This window comes from Lathyrus oleraceus, chromosome 4 (genome assembly GCF_024323335.1).
Source record: "Lathyrus oleraceus cultivar Zhongwan6 chromosome 4, CAAS_Psat_ZW6_1.0, whole genome shotgun sequence".
Classification (NCBI taxonomy): domain Eukaryota; kingdom Viridiplantae; phylum Streptophyta; class Magnoliopsida; order Fabales; family Fabaceae; genus Lathyrus; species Lathyrus oleraceus.
This window is the reverse complement of record NC_066582.1, coordinates 243,714,863-243,739,776: the sequence shown is the minus strand read 5'-3', so window position 1 is coordinate 243,739,776 and position 24,914 is coordinate 243,714,863. Positions and strand designations below refer to the sequence as shown.

Sequence of the window (24,914 nt, the reverse complement as noted above, 5' to 3'; positions counted from 1 at the left end):
TACAGGTTGATCACATGTTGAACAACGACATTGAAGATGATGATCAACCACCACCAATACCTCATAGTCATGTCTACAATCCGCCTCAACATATGACAAATATGGATCTGCACGACGATGAAACATCCAACGGTTTTTTCTATAATCCGTATCCGAGATCAAAAGGCGAATTAAAGGTGGGAGACATGTTTCGTACCAAAGAAGAATGTGTTCTAGCTATTAAAAATTCCACATGAACAACTCTGCTGATTTTACAGTGAAACGCACTGATTCTAGAAGGTATGTTATCGAATGTCGTAACATGCTTTGTAAGTTTCGTTTGGCTGCGTCTTACAAACAGAAAAACGAATCTTGGGAGATTGCTTCAATAGACCCACCTCACAGTTGCATTGCAACTAACGTTGAACAAGATCACTGCAAACTAAGTGCATCGTTGATATGTCAAGACACTCTGCCGTTGGTTAATAAAGACCCATCCGTGAAGGTGAGTATAATTATATCCCATATCAGAACAACATATAATTATACTCCATCTTACAAGAAAGCCTGGATTGCAAGGACAAAGGTTGTTGAACAAGTTTTCCGCAACTGGGAGGATTCATACAAGGAATTGCCACGGTTTTTATGGGCACTAAAAACATATGTCCCAGGAACTATGGCAATTATGGAGACATTGCCAGTGATGATGCCAGACGGAACCTGTGCTATAGGTAATAGAATCTTTCACCGTATCTTTTGGGCATTTGACCCGTGCATCAAAGGTTTCGCATTCTGCAAACCTATTATTCAAATTGATGGCACTTGGTTATACGACAAATACAAGAGTACTTTGCTCATGGCGGTTGCACAAGACGGCAACAACAATGTCTTTCCCATTGCCTTTGCTCTGGTTGAAGGTGAAACGGCTGGTGGATAGGGTTTCTTTCTTCGACATCTCAGAACGCATGTGGCTCATTCTACCCATGTTTATTGCATCAGACACATTGCACAAAACTTCATGCGTGCTATAAAAGATAAGAATCTTCGCAAGAAGGTGGTGAATGCTGGGTATGCTCTAACTCAGCCGTCATTTCAATATTATCGTGATGAAATTAGACTGTCTAATAAAGACGCAGGGAGATGGCGAAATAGCATACCAGTAGAGCAGTGGACAATGGCATTTGACGGAGGTTGTCGATGGGGCCACATGACAACAAACCTTATGGAATGCATGAACGGGGTATTTAAAGGAATTCGAAATATGCCGATAACCGCCTTGGTAAGATCAACCTATTATAGGTTGACTTCTACGTTCGCAACCAGAGGTGAAAGATGGAGTGCAGTGTTAATGTCCGGGCAAGTATTCAGTGAGTGTTGCATGAAGGTCATGAAAGAGGAGAGCATCAAAGCTAGCACACACGCTGTAACAGTCTTTGACCGTCATAGGCAAAATTTCAGTGTCCAGGAAACAATGGATCACAACGAGGGGAGACCAAATTTAGCCTATGATGTTAGACTAAATAGAAGTTGGTGCGATTGTGGAAAATTCCAGGCCTTCCGCATTCCTTGCTCCCATGTCATTGCAGCATGCGCTTATACTCGTCAAGACGCTTACAGTCATTTATCTGATGTGTACAAGACCGTCACCGTCATGAATGTATATAATCAAAGCTTCTCGGTACTACCAATGGAGGAATACTGACCTCCATATGAAGGTGATATAGTTTGGCACAACGACGAGATGCATAGAAAGAAAAAAAGGAAGGCGAAACAGCACACGTATCAGGACAAAGATGGATTCCACAAATAAAATGATAAGATTATGTAGTATCTGTCATCAACCAGGACATAACAAGAACAACTGTCCCAATCGAGGAGCATCATCTGGGTCTTAAGCTTTTTGTAACATTGTATTTCTGTAACCTTCAATCATTATATATCATTAAGTTTTTGTTACAACGCGGTTCACAACAAACATCAGTACAAAATAAGCTATCTGAAAACAGAAATATTTCTAACTTATTACAACAATCAAATTGATGTCATCTCGACCGAACATCATTTTCCTAGCCATCCTTATCAGTCTTCATTCACGTCCAACCAAAGATATTGTCGAGTCTCTCAATACTTCTAATTTTTTCCCTTATGGTATTTTCCCATCTAACCAACGAACCAGCTCCCTCTTCAATTGATCGAACGTAGTGATGTTCCAGAACAACATCAGCATCTGAGGTTTGTCTCTCGCATAAATCACATTTCCGTATCGGCGACGAACACCAAACATGATTGCCAAATGATTAATTGAGATGTGGAACAATGACTCACACAACGCATCTATTTATAACACAAAAATTGCATTTTACACTGAGGCGCCAATCCAATTGGCGCCTCCTCTCAAGGTATACACAAGGGCGCCAATCCAATTGGCTAGGGCACCTGCCCCAGCCAATCCAATTGGCGCCTGCATTCAATTTTTAAGAGGAGTCGTCAATTCAATTGGCAACTCCTCCTAAAAGTGGGGTAGTTTGGGATTTTTTTTAAACCAGAGGTATTTTGGGAATTTCCTTGAAAAAGTGGGTTATTTTTGTATAAATTTCTCGATTTAATATTTAATAATAAAATAAATTTTCAAAATTATAACTTTTCGAGTGTTAAATAATAAATTATAATTTTAAAAATATATAATTATTTTCCTGCAATGTATTTATAATATTAAAGATTGAGTAAATTTTTTTGAATAATACAAATAAAATATGGATTTAATTGAAATACACTGACAATCTAAAAAGATTTTATACCGTCAGTTAATCCTATACGTTGGATATTGAAATAAATTTGACTTTTATTTTAAAAACCTATAAAATAATGCAAATGGATGATGGTGATGAATCGAAAGATTGAAATAAATTTGTTCTATTACAATCTCATTATATTTTAACTTATAAATATAAAAAGTATAAATTTTGTAATCGATTTATATTTATTAGTCATAGTAAAATTTAATTTTTTAAGGATATAATATATGTCATTCTGATATACATTATACAAATTTTAATTAAAGTTTTCATCTTATTTGAACTAAAAGCTTATAATCAATACTTTAAAATAATAACAAGCAAAATTTAAATTTAAATCCAGTGTTGTGTTAAAATATTATTTCTTATTAATACATTAAATTACTTAATATTATTACCATTTAAATCTATTAATTATTATATTATATAATTATATGTATAAATTATTGATTTATTTATTAGTTAAAATATTTAAAATAATTATAATCAAATTCGTGCATCGTAGGGTTCTACCTACCTATGATCTTAAATTAATAGATTGGAAAGTGTAGTTGGTATAAAGAAACTATCCTCGACAGTTATTGCATTAAGAGGTCAATACTCTGTACAAAATCATCACGTGCCAATCTTTCATTTTTACTACAGCAAAATGGGAGATGAAAAAAACGTACTAGATTTGATGATGCCTGCAGCGTTTTGTTTACCATTTTTTTCCATTTCGTTCATTTTGGCCATGTGAATACAGTAAGTGTCTTTGGACCCCTCTAACAGAGTGATTCTTGTTCTTTTTAGGTGGTAAACCAGTAGGTGAGTTGAAGACAGACTGTAGGCGTACCACAAAGTTGCTAATACAAAGTTGAGACATAATGATGCATAATCAGCCACATGTGGGCCTAGTGTGGCTAACAAAGTAGCTCCAAGATTATTCATTTTATGGTCTCTAGAAAACTTGCATCCTTCCCACTATACATTTTTAACCATTGATTTCACTCATTAAGAAGTATAACATTTACCAACTTACTGTAAAACAATCTTTGACAAACAATACTAAGCACAAGTGATAACCACATACTTATCATGATCAACATTAATACAAGTGATTCTCAGCAAAACTATTTCTAAATATCACTGCTCTTAAAATGGTAGCACTCAAAGGGAAATCACACTCTTCCTATGGAATCTAAGACTTTCATTCCTTCACCTGCATTCAACTGATATTGAACTGTTTCTTTGGTTCCAAAAGAGGTTCTCAGCTACATTAATGACATGAAAATCTCTCTCTAACTCCTTGTACTCTCTCTTCTCTATATATATGTGAAAACTCTATAAAGTAATAAATCATATTATTGGGTTACCAATGTACTCTATAAACTATATTGATTCATGCGTGCATGTATATTTCGTAATATATGAATCAATCTACTGCTGGCATTAATTTGTCATCTTGAAACCTTGATGGATGAATACCATAGCTTTTTCTTGCATATCAATATCTTCTCCGTGTCACCCCCCTGCTCGGTATCTTCTTTACGACACTCCCATCGCATACCCTTGGCAATGGTTGTAATGGCATCCAAAAAGTAACTTGACTCACGTATGATAGCATACCCATCAGGTCGTAAAATCCGATCCATTTCCAGCAATACATGCTTCATTTCACATCTGTTAAGTAACAATCATTGTTAGAATGAACCAGACAGAAGTACAAGTAACTAAGAAACAAATAGCATCACTAGCTCAGTTTGCCAAGCACAAATTTGTAGTTGTAATGTTCATTTTAGTCCTTACTTTGAGGGACAAAAAACCAAATAAACTACATATTATAATGACCAATTTTGATACGAAAAAAATGTATATTTACAATGACTAAAAACAAAAAGATATTTTTACACGGATTAGAAGCAAAAAATGAAATATTTGCAAGGACCAAAAGTATATATAAACTAACTATTGATATGTTCAAATACCAGCAAACAACTCATTATAATGTCACCTGTGGCTTTCTTCAGTGAAGAGTCCTGCAAGATGAAGTAGGTCATATGTCCGAGGATATGTCGAAAATGCTTCACACCTATCAAAACAAAAATCCAATCAACAAAAGATCATTTATAAGAACAAAGTACATTCATAAATAAAAACTCCATGCATCAATTTCTATTTCAAAATTACCAGTCATGGAAAGTTCCAATGAGGCCTCGATCATAAACCACAGGGAGCGAGTTGGGAGCATAAGATGAGACCACATTCATAACCCATACAGGATCATCAATCAAGGCCGCAGCAAAACCTCCAAATTCTGTATTCATATCCATGACATTTCTTATCTTGTCAGTTCCAAGCTCAGGTATCAACTTCTTGTAGTGCGTAACGTGCTTCTTCCACTTACTATATTCATCTTTGAACGTATAAGGACTCCCATGATAAACCATTGAAATGCGCTCGGGTGTAGCATGCAACCGGTCAGGCCATTTCGAAATCGATTTCAGACCTAATTTCGTAAATTTTGGATCCGGAACCAAAAAACAAGTACGAATTGGAGTATACCATGCTGAATCTGCTTCGACGCTGTCATCACATTTAGGCGGATAAGTATCTCTAGTCAGGTTTTTATAGCAATGACTATCAGGAGACTTCTGCCATACGGCAATGTCGCCTTTCTTATTATACAATCTAAAACACAATGAAGTCAGCAACTCCTGCAATTTCTCGTAGTTTGATTTTTGTTCTTCAATTGTTGTGTCCCATCCACGCCACCTGCGCTCGTAGTTTATTGGTGGACCGGACAAGACCCAAAATCCTCCCGGACGAAGAATCCGGTGTATTTCGAGAAGATAAACTCCGCCTAGTAAAAGATTTCAATTTGAATTTCAAAGTTTAAGAAGGTTCAAGACCAGTAAAGTTCATGATCACGGGTAAATGTTGCATAAAAACAATAAATTATGTTTGATTGATCAAAGAGTGCAAAATCCATAGAAGAAATACCAAAGTCTGTCCATGGAATGAGACATCTGGAGCAATGAGCCATATCAAAGGAATTTGACGGGAATGGAAGCCTGTGTAAAGCAAGGACACCAAGAATTGCAGGGAGACCACGTTCCAAAGCGAATTGAACCTGAGCTTGATGGTTATCTCTAGGAGCAAGAGAAACAGTAAGAATCCCACGATTCAGCAAGTCACCGCCCCAGCTAGCAACCTAAAATGAACAAGAGTGATGTGGATTAATCAATGTATCTCTTTTGCCTATCATGTGATTGAAAATTGCAACTGAAATTAACTGTGTTTTTTAGTCACAAAATTAGTCGGTTTTGAAACTTATTTCCATTGCAATTAAGAAAGCACAGCTACAAGCAATAGCACATATAGTTGAACTAGAACATGGTAGTTAAAGAAGGAGAACTGTAATTTGCTAGGCTATTCCCTACATCAAAACTGATCCTGTCAAATAACGGCTATAGTGCTAGAGGAATTTGAACAAACAACTATTGTTCGGCAATATGTAATTTAGTATAAAGTTTTGTCAAATAGCAGTTGAATTGGCGCTATACTGTTGTACAATTGGAACAAACCTCTATTTTCTGTGATCTGCAATTGACAACACTGATAAAAACATAGAGATGTAAGACTCACCCCACAACCAGTATCGATGGCAGTTCGAATAGTTCCATCTTTCATTCCTGGGATCAGATCTTCCATTAAATCAACATATTTACCAACACCATTTGGGAACATAGTACCCCCACCGGGAAAGAAGAATTTCTCCCCCTCCTTTTTCAACCAATGTTGATTGGACTTCTGCTCATTAATCCAGTCATATGGAACATTCCTGAAATTCATAAAATAACAAACACGATGGAGCAGCCAAATATCAATTGCACGAAACTTGAACTATGCCAATCTTATATTTTGATTTGTCGCAACTTGTAAGGCATATATTATACCTGTACCAACATTCATCTTTGCTCTTTGGCCATCTAATTGGAGGTTTGTATCCATCTGGGGGAGGAACCAAGCATTCTTTCCTCTCAAAAACCGGAGGGCAATGACGCTCTAACATAATGAATCGATAAGATCCATACTTCTTCCATCTCTGTAAGATTAACCATACTTAGACCCTAATTGGATAAACTACTAAAATTGAACGCCTATCATATAAATGCTTATATATAAGCTATTTCTATAACAAAAAATAAAATAAAGGCAGACTACTTTTATATAAATTATAAGCTGTTTTTATAAGCTATCATGTATGCACTCCTAAATAGTCTTGCAAACGCTTATGCCAATCTCGATAAGCTCGCCAATCCAAGCACTAACTTAATCATTAAGTGTATGTTTGGTTTAGCATTTGGAAGAGTCAAAAACAATTCTAATGGTATAGAATTGATTTTTGAATAATTTTGACGTGTTTGGTTCTTCAAAACTAGAATTGGTTTTAGTTGAAGCTAGAATCTGTAGCTTTTGAGTTTAAACATAATTTTTACACCAAGATTTGTTATTCATCTCACTTTTACATAAATGTATCCAAATATAAATCACTTTGCATCCAACTCACTTTTAACCGGAATGAATTCCACAAAATCAATTCACTCAGAATCAATTATTGTCACCGTAGAACCAAACACATACTAGGAAAACTTTCCTCTACAAATCCTATAACATAAGAAAACGGAAAACAAAATTCATATTACCCTTGGGTCAGTACATGGAGTGAAATCTTGATAATCAATATCACATTCAGGAAAACTGGTAGAGTTATTTTTCAAAGAACTTATCGACGATGATTCCTTGCGGAAATCAACGGATCTCTGACTGATAATCGATACAAATTTATCATTCTCAGAACCAAATAGTACACCTAAATAAAAAGAAAGACCACAAAGCACCACAAATATGATTGACACAGGAACAATCCTGCTCTTATCTCCCACTTTTCCTTCATTATTCTTCATCATCATCAGGTGAAATAATCGATTATCTGTAAAATAAAATATAAAAAAAGACAATATACTCAAACTGCTTAAAAAATAAGCGATTAATTAGACGAGAAACAGTTAATTAAGTTGTTTACCTAAACCGAAAATCCGATGAGAGATCGAAATAGAGAAAAGATAGAACCAGATCTGAGAGAGAGAGAGAGAGAAGAAAGAATCGGATAAAGAGAGTTAGTTAGTTACGTTCTGTTTGTTTGTTTGTTGTGTGATTGAGAGAAAGAAAAGAAAGGAAAGAGAAAAAGAGAGAGTGAAGAAGAAGCAGTATTGGAGTATGAAGAAGTTAGAAAAGGAAAGAATGGCATGCAATGATAGGTCAAATATGGGACGCTAACAACTTTAACTATAGCTCTAATTCAATTGACCCATAGTATATAACCAAGTGTGAGTAAGTGATTAGTTCTTCTCTTTCATTGCCTTTAACTTCAACATTTCCTCTTTCTTCTCTTATCCATTCTTTTTGCTTTTCTGTTTTTCTCAGAATACTTTAATTATTATCATATTTATTAAATGATATATTATTTAACACATTATTAGAAATCAAATTTATTTTTGTATTATGTTTTGTTAGCTTAAAAATATTTTAATTTTTTTAATAGTTGTAATCAATCACACTTGACATTAAACACGAGAGCCATTTGTCTTATAAGAAAACGTGAGGGCCATTAACCTTTGTCAGAAAAAATGCATTTGTTTGTTCTACAGTACTATTTTATTTTGTAAAGGGATGTCGGCCTTTTATATTTTATTATTTTCACGATTTTTCTTCACTTTGTTTCCTTGGCATTATTGTATTGGGACTCGAGAGAACAATAATACTTCCTCAAATTTTTTTAATTTATTAAAATAGATTAATTATTATGCACTATAAATGTAAAAAGATTTATATTATTGATTCATCAATTTCACTCGTTTGTATTAATTTATAAATTTTTAAAATAAAAATTAAACTTATTTAAATATCTAACGTTTAGGATTAACTGACGGTGTAAAATCTCTTTACACTGTCAGTATATTTCAATTAAATCCTTATTAAATAAATAATATATCTGTTCATTACAAATATTAGTTATAATAACGATAAATATTAAAAATATTATTTATAATAAAGATAAGTGAGGATGTATTTCGTACAATATTTAATAGTTTCTCTATTTTATTTTAAGAGTAAATATGATTGTATTTCTTCTAAATATCTCATATTTTATTTTTAATCTCTCAAATTATTTCTTTCGTCCTTCTAAAATTTTGTATTCATATTTTTGGTAAAATCGTCGTTAAAACGGTCGTAAATTCAATCGTTAAGTAATAAATCATCGTTAAAATCGTTGTTAATTTTATGGCTAAGTTATAAAAATTATCGTTAAGTTGCAGGAGGGATTAAAAATATGGATGAAAAATTTTAGGAAGATCAGTTTAAAAAAAAAGAGATTAAAAACAAAATTTAAGATATTTAGTAGGACCACAAATATATTTAATTTTTTATTTTAAATTGTTTTTTTAACTGTGTATATTTTTTAAAATATTAATTAGTTGTGTCAATTTTAATATTAAATAACATATTTTATTAGTAGTTACTTGAGCTAAAATTTAATAAAGATATATCAATAAAAAAATCATACACAAATACAAAATTTATAGGTATATAAACATTTTTTTTATATTTTTTTAATGGTAAATTGTTTAGGGTTAATTGTTAGTGTTTCTTTCATGAATCAGAATCGAGTCGCGGAATGGTGTAATTGGGTCTTGAAGCGATGAGACAAGCTTTTAATACAACATATAAGGACAAACCTACAAGGTTAGCAATCCAAAGTCCAAGTCAATCACTTAGTCAAAATTGTTGGGTCATGAGGGGGTCCGGAGATCATCACATCGAGTTTTCCGAGCAATCATACAAGTGAGAGAGACACAATTTATTAACCCAAAACCTTGTGGCATTAGCTCTATGGGACTCATGCTTGTAAAGTGTTTAACATTTACTTTTTGATCCGATGTGGGACTCATGCTCACACTTGACATACAAAAAAAAGTAGTATGAGAGAGGGAATGAATTGAATACCTGAAATATTACGATTTGATATTGATATAATATAGACGGTTATAACTGTTGGCATGTGATATAGTGCCTTGTGCGGATGCCAATTCAATTAGATATCAACAATAAGAGATACGACACAGGGAGTGACCATGTGTCCTTAGTAGAGACGAGGGTTCACATGTTCTATATGAATTCCCTCTCGGCGTTTTCTATTGGGCATTCTTTGTAACTTTGGAGGACGACCCATAACAGTTTCCCCATAAGCACTTGTTCATACATCGTAGAGAAATGACTTTACCAGGTTTGTATTTCGTCTAGGCTCTGGTGGAAGGGAGTAGAAGAGTCTTGATAGGTATTAATGTCTTTGGGAAATGAATCGTTAAACTACTTCCTCGTGAAAAGTGACATTTTTGCAAGCATGGTTTAACATGTGTCCATATGCCTAACAATAATGATTCTTTTTAGTACTATACCCTTTAAATGTTTTTCGAATAGTGCTCACTAAAATCTCAACCATTGGTGATGCGATTCACACTTCCCGATGTCAAGGATCACACGATTCACCTTTCCTTAGGAATATATAAGGAGTATTGGGGTTATTGTATTCTTTTTTTTTTGTAATTTGTGACATTTTGAAAGTTTTTTTCTCGCTTATGAATCTCCCTTAAGAGTTTTCAGGTCTGCATCTAGAATCTTGCCCTCCTTAGAGACTTCATCAGATGCGTCTTCTTCATTTGCAGTTGTAGGTCTCTAAGCTTTTTCTATTTCCCCAACCTTCTTGTATTCCTTGCTTACATCTTTTCTCATCAAATTATGTATCTCTTTTGTAAAATCTCTATTGTCTACCTTGAATATCTTTCTTTTGCCCATTCTTAAAACTCTAAAGTTATGTGATTTGGTGTTGTTTCTGCATCTGCTCTTATAATGATTTGTTTCTTATCTTCTTTCTCTTTATATCTATGTTCCTTGAGTCTTGTGCCTTTGTGATTACCGTTCCTTGAAAACCATGTTGTCAGAATCTACCTTTGACCATCTTGAAATCTGTGGTACATATGCTTATCAGCCATCAGTATATGTCTTTATTAAAAAATTGTTAAAAGGGGGAGAAATTCATGAGAATACTTAAGAGGGTTAAAAGTACTTTTTGAATGCTTTTAATTTACCTGAACTCTAAATATTTTGATATTGCTTTCATATGAATATTATTTTATCAAAATAAGTTTAAATTAATTGGGATAAGACTTTGGAGGGCTTACAAAACTCAACCTATGGACTATTAGACTCAGGGGGAGCTTGCAAACCTCATACTCCGATGTTGTCAAGTTAGTTAAACTGACAAACCATTATTCTTAAATACATTTGCTTGTTATCATAAAAAAAATAAGGAGATTATTGGAACAAGATTATTCATATCCCTTGGATTTTGATGGTAACAAAGTACTTAAAGAACAAATAGGTATACTAACATATGTTAAAGTGTGTAGGATCACAAGCATAAAATTAATTCTAAGTTAATCATGTTGAAAGCATATGTGGAGAAATAATATAACTCTGATTCTGATTTATCATAATCTAATAACTTTGAATGTGTTCACCAGCCTCTGAAGGTTCAGACTCTGGTCATGTGTTCCAACCTCTGGTGGCAACTCAGACTCTAAAGGCTTGAGGAGTCTCTGGTCCGTTCATTGTACTAAAGAAGACCAGTCTTGTCAAAGCACCAAATTTCTAGATAGAGTCAACTAGGGTTTCATTTTGCAAGACTCAAGGAATGGTGACATGACCTCTTGAGTAAGTATTACCTTTTGGTAGATACCCAATACTTCGAAAGGTGATGTGAACAATGCCATTATTCAGTTGATAATGATTCTAACCAAATGCATTTCTAACGTCTCTCTTGGCATGCTTCTTCACTAGATTTGCTCTTATGCTCAACCCTTAAACGACTCTTTCTCTACCTCTATAATCTTTGTGTGTTGATTGCTTTTACTTCTGATCATTGTTATTTCTGCTGATGTTACTATTTCTGATATCAGACTCTGAACGTTGTTCAGATTCTGAAGTTGTATTATCAGAAGCGAAACAATTTCTTGGCATACACAATTCACCCCATCCACCCCCCATTCTTGTGTATTTTTCTCACCTTTATCTTGGTGGTTTTTCAGTCCTTTTACCTGTTTTAATAAATGTGTAAGTAAAAAGTCCAAACATATATTTTATCACTTTTCTTTGATAAATAATGGGTCTTTATATTAACTAATACGTTAATAAGTGCCTACGTATTTTACGTAGTTTTGACACTTATCACTAGTCAATTGCATTATTTTTGTTGACAAGAGTTTTACTCTCGTAGAGGTAAAATATCTACCACTTTTTAGGAACATGTCGGCATTTGGTAAGTATAGTTGGGACACAACTTCTTCGGTTAAGCTGTGCAGATTCTTAGAAGATACCTCTATGTTTACCTTCAAGCAGCTTGACGAATACATCACGCTGCTATATGTATTTTTTTACTATCCATTTTTGCTTAGCGTACTTACTTTCTTCACTGTTAAGTAGTGACAACTCAACTTACAACTAGCCCTTGCTCGCTAGGCGGACTGCCCATCTTTGACTAGCACACAAACCATTCCTTCACAATGAAGTAACTTAGCCTTGAAGTATTCTCCCAAATGTACTTGCATAACGCGCCATGGACTTGTCCTAGCGAGCCTTGCTTGTAGGAAAATGGTCTTGGCAAGGTCTTTGTGTCTTGCTTGGTGGTTTTTCAGTCCTTCCACCAGTTTTTTTTATAAATGTGCAAGTAAAAAGTCCAAACATGTGTTTTTATCACTTCTTTTTATGAATAATGGGTCTTTATATTGACTAGTTATAAAATAAGTTAATAAGTGCCTACGTATTTTATGTAGTTTTGGCACTTATCACTAGTCGATTGCATTATTTTTGTTGGCAAGAGTTTTACTCTCGTATAGGAAAAATATCTACCACTTTTTAGGAACCTGTCAGCATTTGGTATATATAGTTGGGGCAAAACTTCTTTGGTCATGCTGTACAGATTCTAGGAGATACCTTTATGTTTACCTACAAGCAGTTCGGTGAATACACCACTCGCTACATGTATTTTTTTACTATTTATTTTTATTTACTTTTATTTATGTATTTATTCATTTATTATTGATAATATTAATGTTTTAACAGTGTTTGATACACAAATATTTTTCTTATAGTTGGTAAGAGAGCAGAGAGTCAGATCCCAACTAACGGTTATGGACTTCCTCGACCTATGGGATGTGCGTATAAGTAAAGAGCACAAAAAGGCCAATAAGTCAAGGATTATTTTGGATGAGATGACACATGTTGATGTCATATGACACCGATTCGAGACACATAGACAAGAACAACCATTTGATGATACATATGCCTTTATATGGGATGTCTTAGATGGTGCGGGACAATTGTTTCATACTTGCCAAACAGGCGCACACATCAGTTTAGCTTTAGATAATACATACCTCATTCACCTTATTATTATAACACATGTGATGTTGATGATACGTGGATTGATTACCATTCTAATGTGCATTAGGTGGTTGATCAGACAGTTAGGGCTAGTACTCCATATGAAGTTGATGTTGGATACTTGGAGTGATATTATAAATTTTCGCATTCTTGGTTGGTACCACCCTCTTGGGATCCACAGAGAGTTGCACATGTTCATGTCTATAATGCAGGACCCTCATATTTGAAACTATCATTGATTGATTCCTCACTTCATCTTAAATCCATTGAGTAAGTGTTGATATGACGACTCTGAGTTTACAGACTTATTTCGAGAGTAATCCATTAGATTACTTTATTTATCTATTATTATTTTCAGACTCACGTATTATTATTTTCCGTTTATGTACGTATTGTTATTTTGAGACTTAAGTATTATTATTTTTAGCATCTAATATAATATAATGTCAATACAATTCAACAAAATATAATATCTATAAAACTATTATAAGCTAACAATGTTTGACACTATAAGCATAAGTTGTTGTCAATGTTTTAATAGTCCATAAAATCATAACATCCAAGTTATTGGTTATAGGGACACCATTTATTTTAATCCAATGTGATTTATGACACTGAAAATCTTTACATCATTTGTACCTGATCAAAAAAAAGTTTAATATCGTTTTTTGATCCCGTGTGTTTACGTCAGTGTTCATTTTGGTCCTCTGGCTTTAAAAAGGTCTATATTGATCCCTTAATTCTTTAAAACGTATCATGTTAGTCCTTTTAGCTAAATTATCGATGAATTTATCAAACAATTTCTGAGTTTTTCCGTCGCAAATTAACTAAGAAGGACTAACTTGATACATGTTTAAGAGTTAATGGATCCTTATGGACCTTTTTTAAGTTAAGGGACTAAAATGAAACCCCGAGGATAACATACAGGACCAAAAATGATATTAAGCCTAAAAGAAATACCTCAAAATTAATATTTTTATCAAAGGTAAGTAAGTTATCAAACATAAATATATAATATTTTCACCGTATCCATGCAAATATGCAATGATTCTAAACCCAAAATTTCCATCTACTTCAACATCAACTATATCATAAATATATAACATAAGGGAAGTTGAGCAATGAATTGATTCTGAGATTCTGAGATGATTGCTTCCTAGACAATTGCTTCTTAGAATAGTGCTTTTGAGATGCTTGGTTATGAGAAGATTTAGATAGCTATGGTCTTTGAGAATGATAGTATGATTGGTCAACGTTGCTTGTAATATGAAAGGTCCCGATAAATATCATATCCCACTTATTTCTTCCCTTTTTCTTCATTCCTCCTTTAGTTTTAATTTTTTGAGACGGTGAGCACATTGAACTCGTATTAGGGTAAGAGATTTCATACACCGTACTTTTTAATATTCTTTTCCTACAACACTCAATATCCTGAACCTTTTGCACAATGTTTTTATTGCACAATCTTCTTCCTTATACTTTTCACCTTTATCACAAGCAAATATTAATTTGCTGTTTCTCCCCCTCTTATCTATTTTGGTATTTCAGCGAGTTCGTAATCATAACAACCTCTTTATATATGATTCCAACTTCTTTAACTCACTTTATCACTTATTCTAATATATTAAATTTTTGAATAATTAAGAATGTATTAGTGTATATGCACATATCTGATTTTATTTTTATTTTTATTTTTATTTTATATATATATATATATAATATATATATATATATATATATATATATATATATATATATATATAGATATATATATATATATATCTATATATATATTATATATCTATATATATATATACATATAATCTATAATATATAGAATATTATTATATATATCTATAATATATATATATATATATATATATATATATATATATATATATATATATATTATATATTATATATATATATATACTAATATTAATATATAATATATCTATATATATATATATAATCTATAAATATATATATCTATTTATATATATATATTATTTATCATATATATATTATATATATATCTATAGATATATCTAATATATATAGATTTATTTTTATTTATATCTATTATGTAATAAATATATATATATATATATATACATATATATATTATAATATATATTATATATATTATTTATTTTTATTTTATATTCATGTAAATATATATATATATATCATAATAAAAATAAATATCAATAAATAAATAAATACATAAATAATATATTATATATATATATATATATAAAAATAATAAATAAATTATATCTATATATATCCATACTATTATCTATATTATATATATTTTAGTTATTTTTTTATTTTATATATATATGTATATATCTATATATAGATATCTATATATATATAATATCTATATAATATATATATATATCTATATATATATATATCATAAATAAATAAATAATAAACTATAATCTATATATATCTATATATATATATTATATTATATATATCTAAAATACTAAATAATATATTAATATCTATATATCTATATATATATCTAAATATATATATAATCTATATATATATATATAATATATATTTATATCTTTATTTATTTATTTTTACTTATATCTCTATATCTCTATATTTTATATATATATATATATCTATATATTCTATATATATATATATATATATCTATATATATTATATATATATATATATATATATAATCCACTAAAAGATAATTACTGACCAAATTTTTTTATACAAAGTTCTCCAATACATTAATATAGGGGTGTATATACTCTCATTTTTGAAAAAGTTAATTAAATAATAAAAATTAATTGATAAACTATTTGATATGTGAAAAGATAAAAAAAAAGATAAAATTGAAATATTGTAAAAATTATAGGGTTGAGAAATAACTATAGGGTATAGGGTAAAAATTCAGGCGAATAATTCAAAAAAAAAGAAGAGAATAATATCGTTTTATATTTTAAGGACAAGATTTTGAAATAAAATTTATTAGAACTAATGCTTATGTCGATAATAGAAATATTAGTATTAGACTTTTAAGGAGTTTTTAAGATATAATTGATTAAGAAAATAATTTAAAATAAAATAAGTAGAAGGAATAAATTTGTCTAAAATTATATATTTAATATTTGAAGAATAATATTTGTGATTCATGAAGCTTATATTAAAATGATTCTATATGGCGAAATTACATTTATTATACACTAATCTTTCTAATATCACTACATATAGATAAATATGGATTTAGAACTTGAAGAAAATACTGAAAAAGAAATTGCACAATTATAAAACCTTTAAAAACAAAAGTTCAATTAGTATGACATTGATATTTAAATTTGAAACTTCTTGCTGTCTAGTGTTAGCACCATTTTGTGGGGAATTTAAAATACTAGTTATATTATTTTTATCAATGGTTAATAGTTATTATATTATATACTAATATAATGTATCATATTCTATGAAAACTACACGTCTATAATTTTGTGTGGAATTTCACTGCATATTCAATTTGTAAATGACAGAAAATATGCTCAACAGAAGTTTAATTAACTACATTTACAAGTAGGTAAAAAACATTCAAAATTATATATTTTTAGACAGATAAAAATTGTTCAATCGCAAATTTCTATTTCTTTTAAGAATTTATGTTTTTTCACATATTCAATGTTTAACACGTTGTCTAACACATATTCCAACACTTTATTTTTAATTGAAATTTACATGGATTGCACTAATATTTATGTGAGTATATAAATTTGATGGAATATATGAATTTTAATTCATAATTTTTTTTAGAAATAGTGTTTTTAGTGTTATTGTAAAAAAAAACTTAAAATCTAAAGGTTTATTTGCTAAGCTCTTTACTTAATCATTTATATCTATGCATTAATTTTTTCATTCTAAATGGTGGAGAGTCACACTATGAAAAATTAATTTTTTTTCTTAAATTCGGAAATATATACGAGTGTATAAATCTTAAAGTCTATGTAGGAATGGTACATTGCAAGTAAATGTTATTATCAATAGTCTATTCTTTACCAGAACATTTAAATTGTTATTACTAGTACTACTAGCTACAAAAATAGTACATGCCTAATAGTACGTTTGGTTGAACCGTACATTGCAAGTGGTTGAATTTATTTCAATCCATAAAAGTTATGTCTAGTATACTTTAAAATCTCAATATCTCAATCTTAGCTATAAAAATTAATTTTACTTGAGTTATATTGGGTGGGGTATACTTCCATTCCTGGGGAAGTATTCTTCAGGATTTATTGAGGAAGTATGTTTTCAACTACTTTTCTTTTTGACAAAATAAGAGTTGTAACTCACTTATGCATAAAAGAATATCATCTATGGAAAAAGTAATGCCCATATTTTTGGGCTCTATTGAGCTAGTCCCTACTATCTATCATTATTTTTTGTTTTGAAATATAAGTGTTTAGCTTGGTCAATATGTGTCTAAACAAAAATTCTCGATCAGTCTTGTGCATGTGATGACAAAAATAATTTCAATTGCCTTAATTTTATTGTCCGGATGAAAAGGAAAAAAAAAGACTTAAGCACAAAGCATAGTTGAAGAGGTGTCTGAAAGAGAGACTTGGGTCCTCGATCTTACTGCGGTTAGTGTTCTTGTGAATACCTTTGATGTCAAGTGATTACCGAAAGAAATAGATTTTAGTCGATAGGAACGAAAACTCACGTATGAGTACTGGGAGCTTCATTTTCGTATGCTTTTTCATGTAACAAACCGCTTGATATGAAAATTTGCATAAGAAAACTTTGTTGCTTGAGGACAAGCAACAGTCTAAGTTTGACAGAGTTTGATAAGTGGTTTTCATATTGTTTTTACTAGTTGTTTTATTATGCTTGGTCAAAAACGAGCAAAGCATGGGGGAAACATCAAAAGTCAAAAAAATTCCATACAAAATCCAAATGGCTGCTACGACCACCCGTAAAAACTACTACCGGCCGTAGCAGCCAAACCCTAGAGATCCCCCATTTTGATGTGCCCATAAAAAAAGCAGAGGCCTGCTACGGTGGCATGCCATCTTATGATTTATTTTCTTTTCTAGACTGATTTCATCTGTTTTTTAAATTTGACATGTCTAGATGTGATATTTTTTTATGTAATGACTATTGATCAGTGAGATATTAATTTCAGTTTAGACTTTTCTATGAAACTACTAATAAATCCGTGCATACACACGAGGTACAATTTAGGATGGAATATGATTTTGGCTGCGCATTTGTTTGCAGACTGTAATAAAAATAGGAAATAAAAAAAATTAAGAATGATAGTAAATTTAAATTGAAATAGTGATACATGTAGAAGATCAAATGCAAACAACAATATTATGAATAATATTTGTTTGCAGACTGTAATAAAAATAGAAAGTTAAAAAAAATTAAGAATAATAGTAAATTGAAATTGAAATAGTAATACATATAAAAAATGTAATAACAAACAACAATATTATGAATAATATGATTAAAAATGAAAATTATTAAAACTGGTATTAGATAAATCAATTGTTTTAGTTTTTTTACAAATAAGTCAATCATTTTATAACCGATAATACAATTTTAAAATATCTACTCAATCTTATTTAATAAGCTCTCTTAATCTATTTCACATATTTATAAAAAAATGGTCGACAAATTTCTATTATTCAATATTTGGATCAATAGAAAAGTTATTCATATTTATAACAATAGTATTTTTTCCGTATATAAAAATATTTGAATCAACAATATATTTTTTCTCGTATATAAATCTATTTTTTGACATTATTTATAAAAGTATTTGAATCAATAGTAAAATTGTTTACGTATATAAAAATATTTGAGTCAACAATATATTTTTTTATAGTATATAAATATTATTTTCGTTTAATAATATTCATAAAATTATTTAAATCAATAGTAAAATTGTTCTCGTTTATTTCAATAACAATGTTTAGTAAATATATTTTAAATATAAATAAAAAATAATAATAATAATAATGGCGTATATATATATATATATATTATATATATATATATATATATATATATATATATATATATATATATATATATATATTATAGAATATATATATATATATATCTATATATATATATATATATATATCTATAATATATATATATATATATATATATATATATATATATATATAGTATAGCTATATATATATATATATATATATATATATATATATATATATATATCCTCATTACTTACAACTGACACATTGTAACAACCTCACATTGGGAAACTTCACAACCTCACATGATAAAGCTAAGGCAAGCGTGGGAAAATGGAGACACGTGCAAAGAAGAATAAAGCTAAGGCAAAAATGCAATACAACTGCCATCAGGTCCAGCATTCAAGTAGTTGATGGCATTAGAGAAGATGAATGTAAGTAAGACTGCAAGAAGCTTTAGCTTCTTCAATTGTTAAGTGATTATCTTATATTTCCAGTACTCAAACATTTATGTTTGAAGCAGCATTTGATTTGAACCACAGAACTTGTTTCATAATGTATGTTGTTGAATATTTGGTTAAATAATCAATCAGGATCTCATTCATTACTCGTTCATGGAGCATGAATACATTCACTATAAGTATGCATTCCTATCTTGTCTATTGTTAATAAATATGTAATTTGTGATTACTAACTATCGAGTATGTGCATTAACAACACAACCTTGCTTTCCAAAATGGAAAATGCTCATTCCAAACACGATATTGTCAATTATAATTAGTATAAAATTTTATAAGATTTGTACATAGCATATAAATGTAAGGTTCAGTAAGTATGTCATAGTTGTGAAGTGTCGTAAAAAAACTTTATGCTCCATGACGTGAAAACCATTTTCCTGCACAACTTGAAATTTGTTTTCCTTCGTACCATATTTATACAGGACTTGAAAAATATCGACAAGAACAAAACTTTTCCAACCTTCTATAGTAAGCAAGAATGTAGTTGATAAAATGAGAAGTAAGTAATAGAAAAGAGTACAAAATAGATTCAGTGACAAAAGTTTGATAGCCATCACCAATGTAGCAGCTGCAAAACGAGTTAGTCGTCAAATATTGCATTTTCCATCTCTTTCTATAAAGTAGACATGGTTGTTGTATTGTTAATGCTAAAAACCGGGCATTGGTTAAAGTATATACATTTAAAATTTGAAAAGAGTTGTTTGACAGAGTAGTGCACAAGAAAACTCACTGGTGCATCAAAACTCACCTTGCTATTAGTCACTTGGATGTTAACAATATTAATTTGAGTGATGATGTTATGATACCAAAGGAACATCAAGTTGTGCATGTTGATGTGGTGGATAAAACTTTTCACTCTTGCTCTTGGCATTTGCATGTTGATTAGGTCTTGAAAAATAAGCCTTAAACTAATTCAGGATGGAACAAATTCATTAAAGTGAAAAAGATTGGAATCAATGAACTCACAGTTAATTCACAAAGCAAGGACGCATCATCATTAAATTTTTCAACAATATTCATCCTCCATATTTGAGAATCTACTGCATAATTTTATCAAACACTTGGCATTCATGATTGAAACTAAAGAAACTTGAAAAGTAAGCCTTAAATTAATACAATTTTCAGAAACCAAACATTATAGCAGCTCCTTCAACTTAATAAATGCTGAACTCAAAACGGTATATCATTGAATCGACGAAGATCCATTTAATTTTTGGTAACACTAGAACCTAATCATCACCAATAATAGTTAATACACACATATGAGTTTTCAATCATAAGATACATAACACAAAACACATTATAAACACTCTTTAGTCTACATTTACAACAAAAATTCATGTTATACCTCGTTCTGTGATTGGACTTTGATGCTTGACCAAATCACTCTCACTCTCAAATTTAATTTCCCAAAGCACATTTTCAACACTCTTCAGTTCCAATTCATCAACATCTTTAATTTTCACTCCCAATCTCTCCTCCAAATCAACAATTTTCCTCAACAGCTTCACGTTTTCACTCATAATTCTCTAATTTTGATATCGCTTCTTTTTCTCTCTCTTCGCAGGCTTTCAGTAGGATTCTTTGCTACATACTAAACCATTTCTTGTACAAAAATATTACGTGTTGAACATTTTTATACTGTGGATGTGGATCTGAAAAGAAGTGACCATATTGCAATATAGTAATAAGTTATTGTATAGATTATAATAAGATGCAAAAGTTTAGAATTACAAATCCATCCCATACAACACACTTACAGAATTTCCAAGTTTAAATTCAGTTGAGGTTCTTATTCACAAGACACATATCATTGATTTTTATGAAAGTCTTTACTTTACTACATATCGTTGATATTTAAGATGGTAGTGCAACACCTCATATTTCAAAAAAAAATTGTTTAATCATCAAATGTTAGTCCACATTTATCACTTAAGGTGAGTAGTGTAGCATTACGACTGATGTCGATCGAAACATCAACCATAACCCACATACCTTCAACATGCTGCTTGTAATACCTTAGAAAACTGTAATGCCGCACATACACTAATTTTTAGAATAAAATGAATAACAAATAAGAAAAGGGTTTACATTCACATAGTTTAGAATAAAACTTTACCAGTGGAACAATGAATGCTAGTGTAATGTATGAGGCAGGAACCTGAAATAAGTTATGACAACACACAACGATTACTAAAAACTAGAAAAATAAAGCAAAATGAACCATGGAGTTAAAATATAACGTGGAATAACAGAACTCAAGACTACTGCAATCGTGGCCGTGAAACCCAAGAAAACATACCTGAAAAGATAATCAAATAATTAACATCAGAATCTAGTCACTTCAACCGAAACAATATTTTGTTAACTGATGTCGGAGTTTCTATTTTATTTCAATAAGAAAAAGAGGAAGACGGACAAAGAAAAGGAATAAAGAAGAATAAGAAGAGATTGGTGCGCAAAACAATAAATTGACACGCCTGATGGGACCTCGACAGTGTTAAGTTGTATGCGATTGCACAGTGGAAAAATGACGTCTCCTAGACCCCACGAAGAAACATCTTTGGCGGGAGACACAACGACGCCCCAGGCCGTTGACACCGACTCTAGTATGACGTCGACGGTTTCAACAGCGTTTGTGGGACCAATTCTGAAGCTGTGTCAACCATAAATGTCGACACTGAAAACCATGGGAACCTTAGGGCAACATATGCCCAGTTACACGACTCCCATACACAGAACGTTGGGAATGTCGACGGAGTTTATGGCAAACATGCATAACCTCGGTTCGACTTACAGCGATACCTTGTCATCGCCATTCCCTAGTTATCATGGGTTTGGACCTTTGGCAACCCCGTTTGGTCGGCCCTCGGGGTTCGGATTGACGTCTCAATCAGTTCCAACATTTACGTCAAGCTCCGTTGTCGTTACGAGACACCAAATGGACGAAAGTAATCACGAAATGGTACACATGCTGACTCAGCAAATGGGTACTATTTTAAGACCTTTGATCCAGGATTCGGCGCAGAGTTATCAACAGTTGGCGACCCAAATGACCAGGATTGGAGACTTTTTGGGAGCTCCAAGGGCTCAAGTGCGTCATAATCCCACGTCTCCTCCTCGACCAAAGACTCCGGTTCGACAAGAGGAGATGATAGAGGATACAGTCTAACAAGAATACCAGAAGTTTGAACACATCCCAAGGGTGGCACGAAGGCCCCCCGTGGTACTGGTTAACCGTAACCAGGATCCCGACCAGGTGGTTCGACAAGTTCGACACGACGCAGCTGTAGAGGAACAAAACCTAGAGGTTATCGTCGAACGGATCATAATGCAAAATGGAGTAAGCCCGTGCCTCCAACAACCGACATACTCCTCGCCTCTACCAGATTTTGTCTTACAGACAGAATTGCCAAGGGGATGGAAAGTCCCTAAATTTACTAAGTTCGCGGGGGATACTGAAGAATCCACCGTCGAACATGTAGCGAGGTACCAAACCGAGGCTGGTGACATAGCAAACAACGAGGACTTGAAGTTGAAATACTTCCCAAGTTCTCTCACGAAAAATGCGTTTACCTGGTTCACAGCGCTACCGCCTCACTCAATCCAAACATGGACACAGTTGGAAAGGTTATTCCATGAACAATTTTACATGGGACAATCAAAGATCAGTCTTAAAGAACTAGCGAGCGTTAAGCGAAAGGTCGTTGAGTCAATTGATCAGTACCTGGACAGGTTTAGACTATTGAAGGCGCGATGCTTTACTCAAGTCCCTGAACATGAACTAGTCGAGATGGAGGCTCGGGGTCTATATTATTCTATAAGGAAGAAGCTGGATACCCAGTACCTTAGGGATATGGCCCAATTGGCCGACAGGGTTCGACGTATTGAACGTTTGAAAGCTGAAACGTCTAAGGTGGGTCGATATCATAAAAAAGAGAAAGTGTTCTACATCATAGTTGAAGGAGACTCTTCCGACGATAAAGATATAGTCGACATAAGTGAGGTCAACGTGGCAGAACTCAAGCCCGGACCTCCATATACGTGCAAGGTTTTGAAACCATCGAATGGGAAAAACCCTGTCGAACCAGAGAGAACAGACAAATATGTCGCTAAGACATATACGTTCGACGTGTCTAAATGCGACAAGATCTTTGATCTATTGGTAAAAGACAGACATATTATTGTCCCTTAGGGTTTAAAAGACCCTTCCCTAGAACAGAAAAAGAAAAGGGGATTTTGTAAATTTCATAATTTCCTTGGTCACAAAACTCACCAATGTGTTCTTTTTATGGATTTGGTGCAGAAAGCTCTGAAAGAAGGAAGGCTTCAATTTGGCGAAAGGCCAAAAATGCAGGTGGATACCGACCCTTTGAAGGTGGAAGAAGCATTGTATGCTAAGCCTCTAGAATGCATGATGGTGGAGACTACTGATGGTCTCACTGAAGTTCTCAAAGCAACCTCGTTAGCTAAATCATTTAAAGTAATGATGGTCGAAACTACTGAAGGTTTCGGAGTCAAATACGAAAGGAGGCCCGAGTCGGCCTATCCCTAGCTTGGCAAAAGTTTATCTGACTTCTAGGAGAAGTGAAAGGAGAAAGGATCAAAGGCTCTGTTATGTTCAAAGTGCAGCGCGGTATTCGACGAGAAAACCGCCGAAATACTGGAGGCCGACAACAAGACCGATAAGGAGGAAAAACCTGTTGTCCCACGATTTGTGTTCGACAGACACGAAGCTCCTCGACGGAACGAAGAGTACAGGAGACAATTTCAACGTCCCCGCCCGAAGACATTCATTCCTCCAATTGATGTTCCACAGGAGAAGTAGATAGAACCTGTCAATCAGAAGGGGGCAAGAAGTCGAAATGGAGGGTGTTGGAAAAAGAGGCAACGTCTCCAGAGAAAAGGAGAGGTTACACAATCTCTCCTAACAACAAAAGAAAGAATCCTATGACTAGGACACAATGGAGACACCACCAACGAAACAAAAAAGCTGGGAAAGTTGTTACCACCCCACAGTCAAAGACTTCAGAGACTGCTGGACAAAAGGAACATGTGTCAAAGGTCAAGGG

The 24,914-nt window shown here is 32.2% G+C and overlaps 2 protein-coding genes across 2 annotated transcripts; one reads left to right on the top strand and one right to left on the bottom strand.

Annotated features, from left to right (window-relative positions):
• Nucleotides 1–3,822: 3,822 nt before the first annotated feature.
• On the bottom strand, nucleotides 3,823–8,209 carry LOC127074836 (probable methyltransferase PMT21). The gene is made up of 8 exons (XM_051016226.1): nucleotides 7,843–8,209; nucleotides 7,463–7,749; nucleotides 6,713–6,861; nucleotides 6,402–6,597; nucleotides 5,757–5,967; nucleotides 4,944–5,616; nucleotides 4,768–4,845; nucleotides 3,823–4,436 (listed from the first exon to the last, which is right to left on the bottom strand). The coding sequence occupies exons 2-8, from the start codon at nucleotides 7,727–7,729 to the stop codon at nucleotides 4,214–4,216; spliced, it is 1,797 nt and encodes a 598-aa protein (XP_050872183.1). The 5' UTR covers nucleotides 7,730–7,749; nucleotides 7,843–8,209; the 3' UTR covers nucleotides 3,823–4,213.
• A 14,964-nt stretch (nucleotides 8,210–23,173) lies between these two features.
• Nucleotides 23,174–24,670, top strand: LOC127136870 (uncharacterized). The gene is made up of 3 exons (XM_051063384.1): nucleotides 23,174–24,007; nucleotides 24,149–24,306; nucleotides 24,475–24,670. Exons 1-3 carry the CDS (start codon nucleotides 23,174–23,176, stop codon nucleotides 24,668–24,670), a joined length of 1,188 nt encoding a protein of 395 aa, XP_050919341.1.
• The last annotated feature ends 244 nt before the right edge of the window (nucleotides 24,671–24,914 follow it).

Coding starts and splice junctions, on each gene's coding strand:
- LOC127074836 (XM_051016226.1), bottom strand. CDS start 7,729: ATGATGATGAAGAATAATGAAGGAAAAGTGGGAGATAAGAGCAGGATT. Junction 5,968..6,401: donor CCATCGATACTGGTTGTGGG/GTGAGTCTTACA, acceptor TGTTCATTTTAG/GTTGCTAGCTGGGGCGGTGA. Junction 5,617..5,756: donor CATTCCATGGACAGACTTTG/GTATTTCTTCTA, acceptor ATCTTTTACTAG/GCGGAGTTTATCTTCTCGAA.
- LOC127136870 (XM_051063384.1), top strand. CDS start 23,174: ATGCAAAATGGAGTAAGCCCGTGCCTCCAACAACCGACATACTCCTCG. Junction 24,008..24,148: donor ACAAGATCTTTGATCTATTG/GTAAAAGACAGA, acceptor GATTTGGTGCAG/AAAGCTCTGAAAGAAGGAAG. Junction 24,307..24,474: donor GAAGTTCTCAAAGCAACCTC/GTTAGCTAAATC, acceptor TTCAAAGTGCAG/CGCGGTATTCGACGAGAAAA.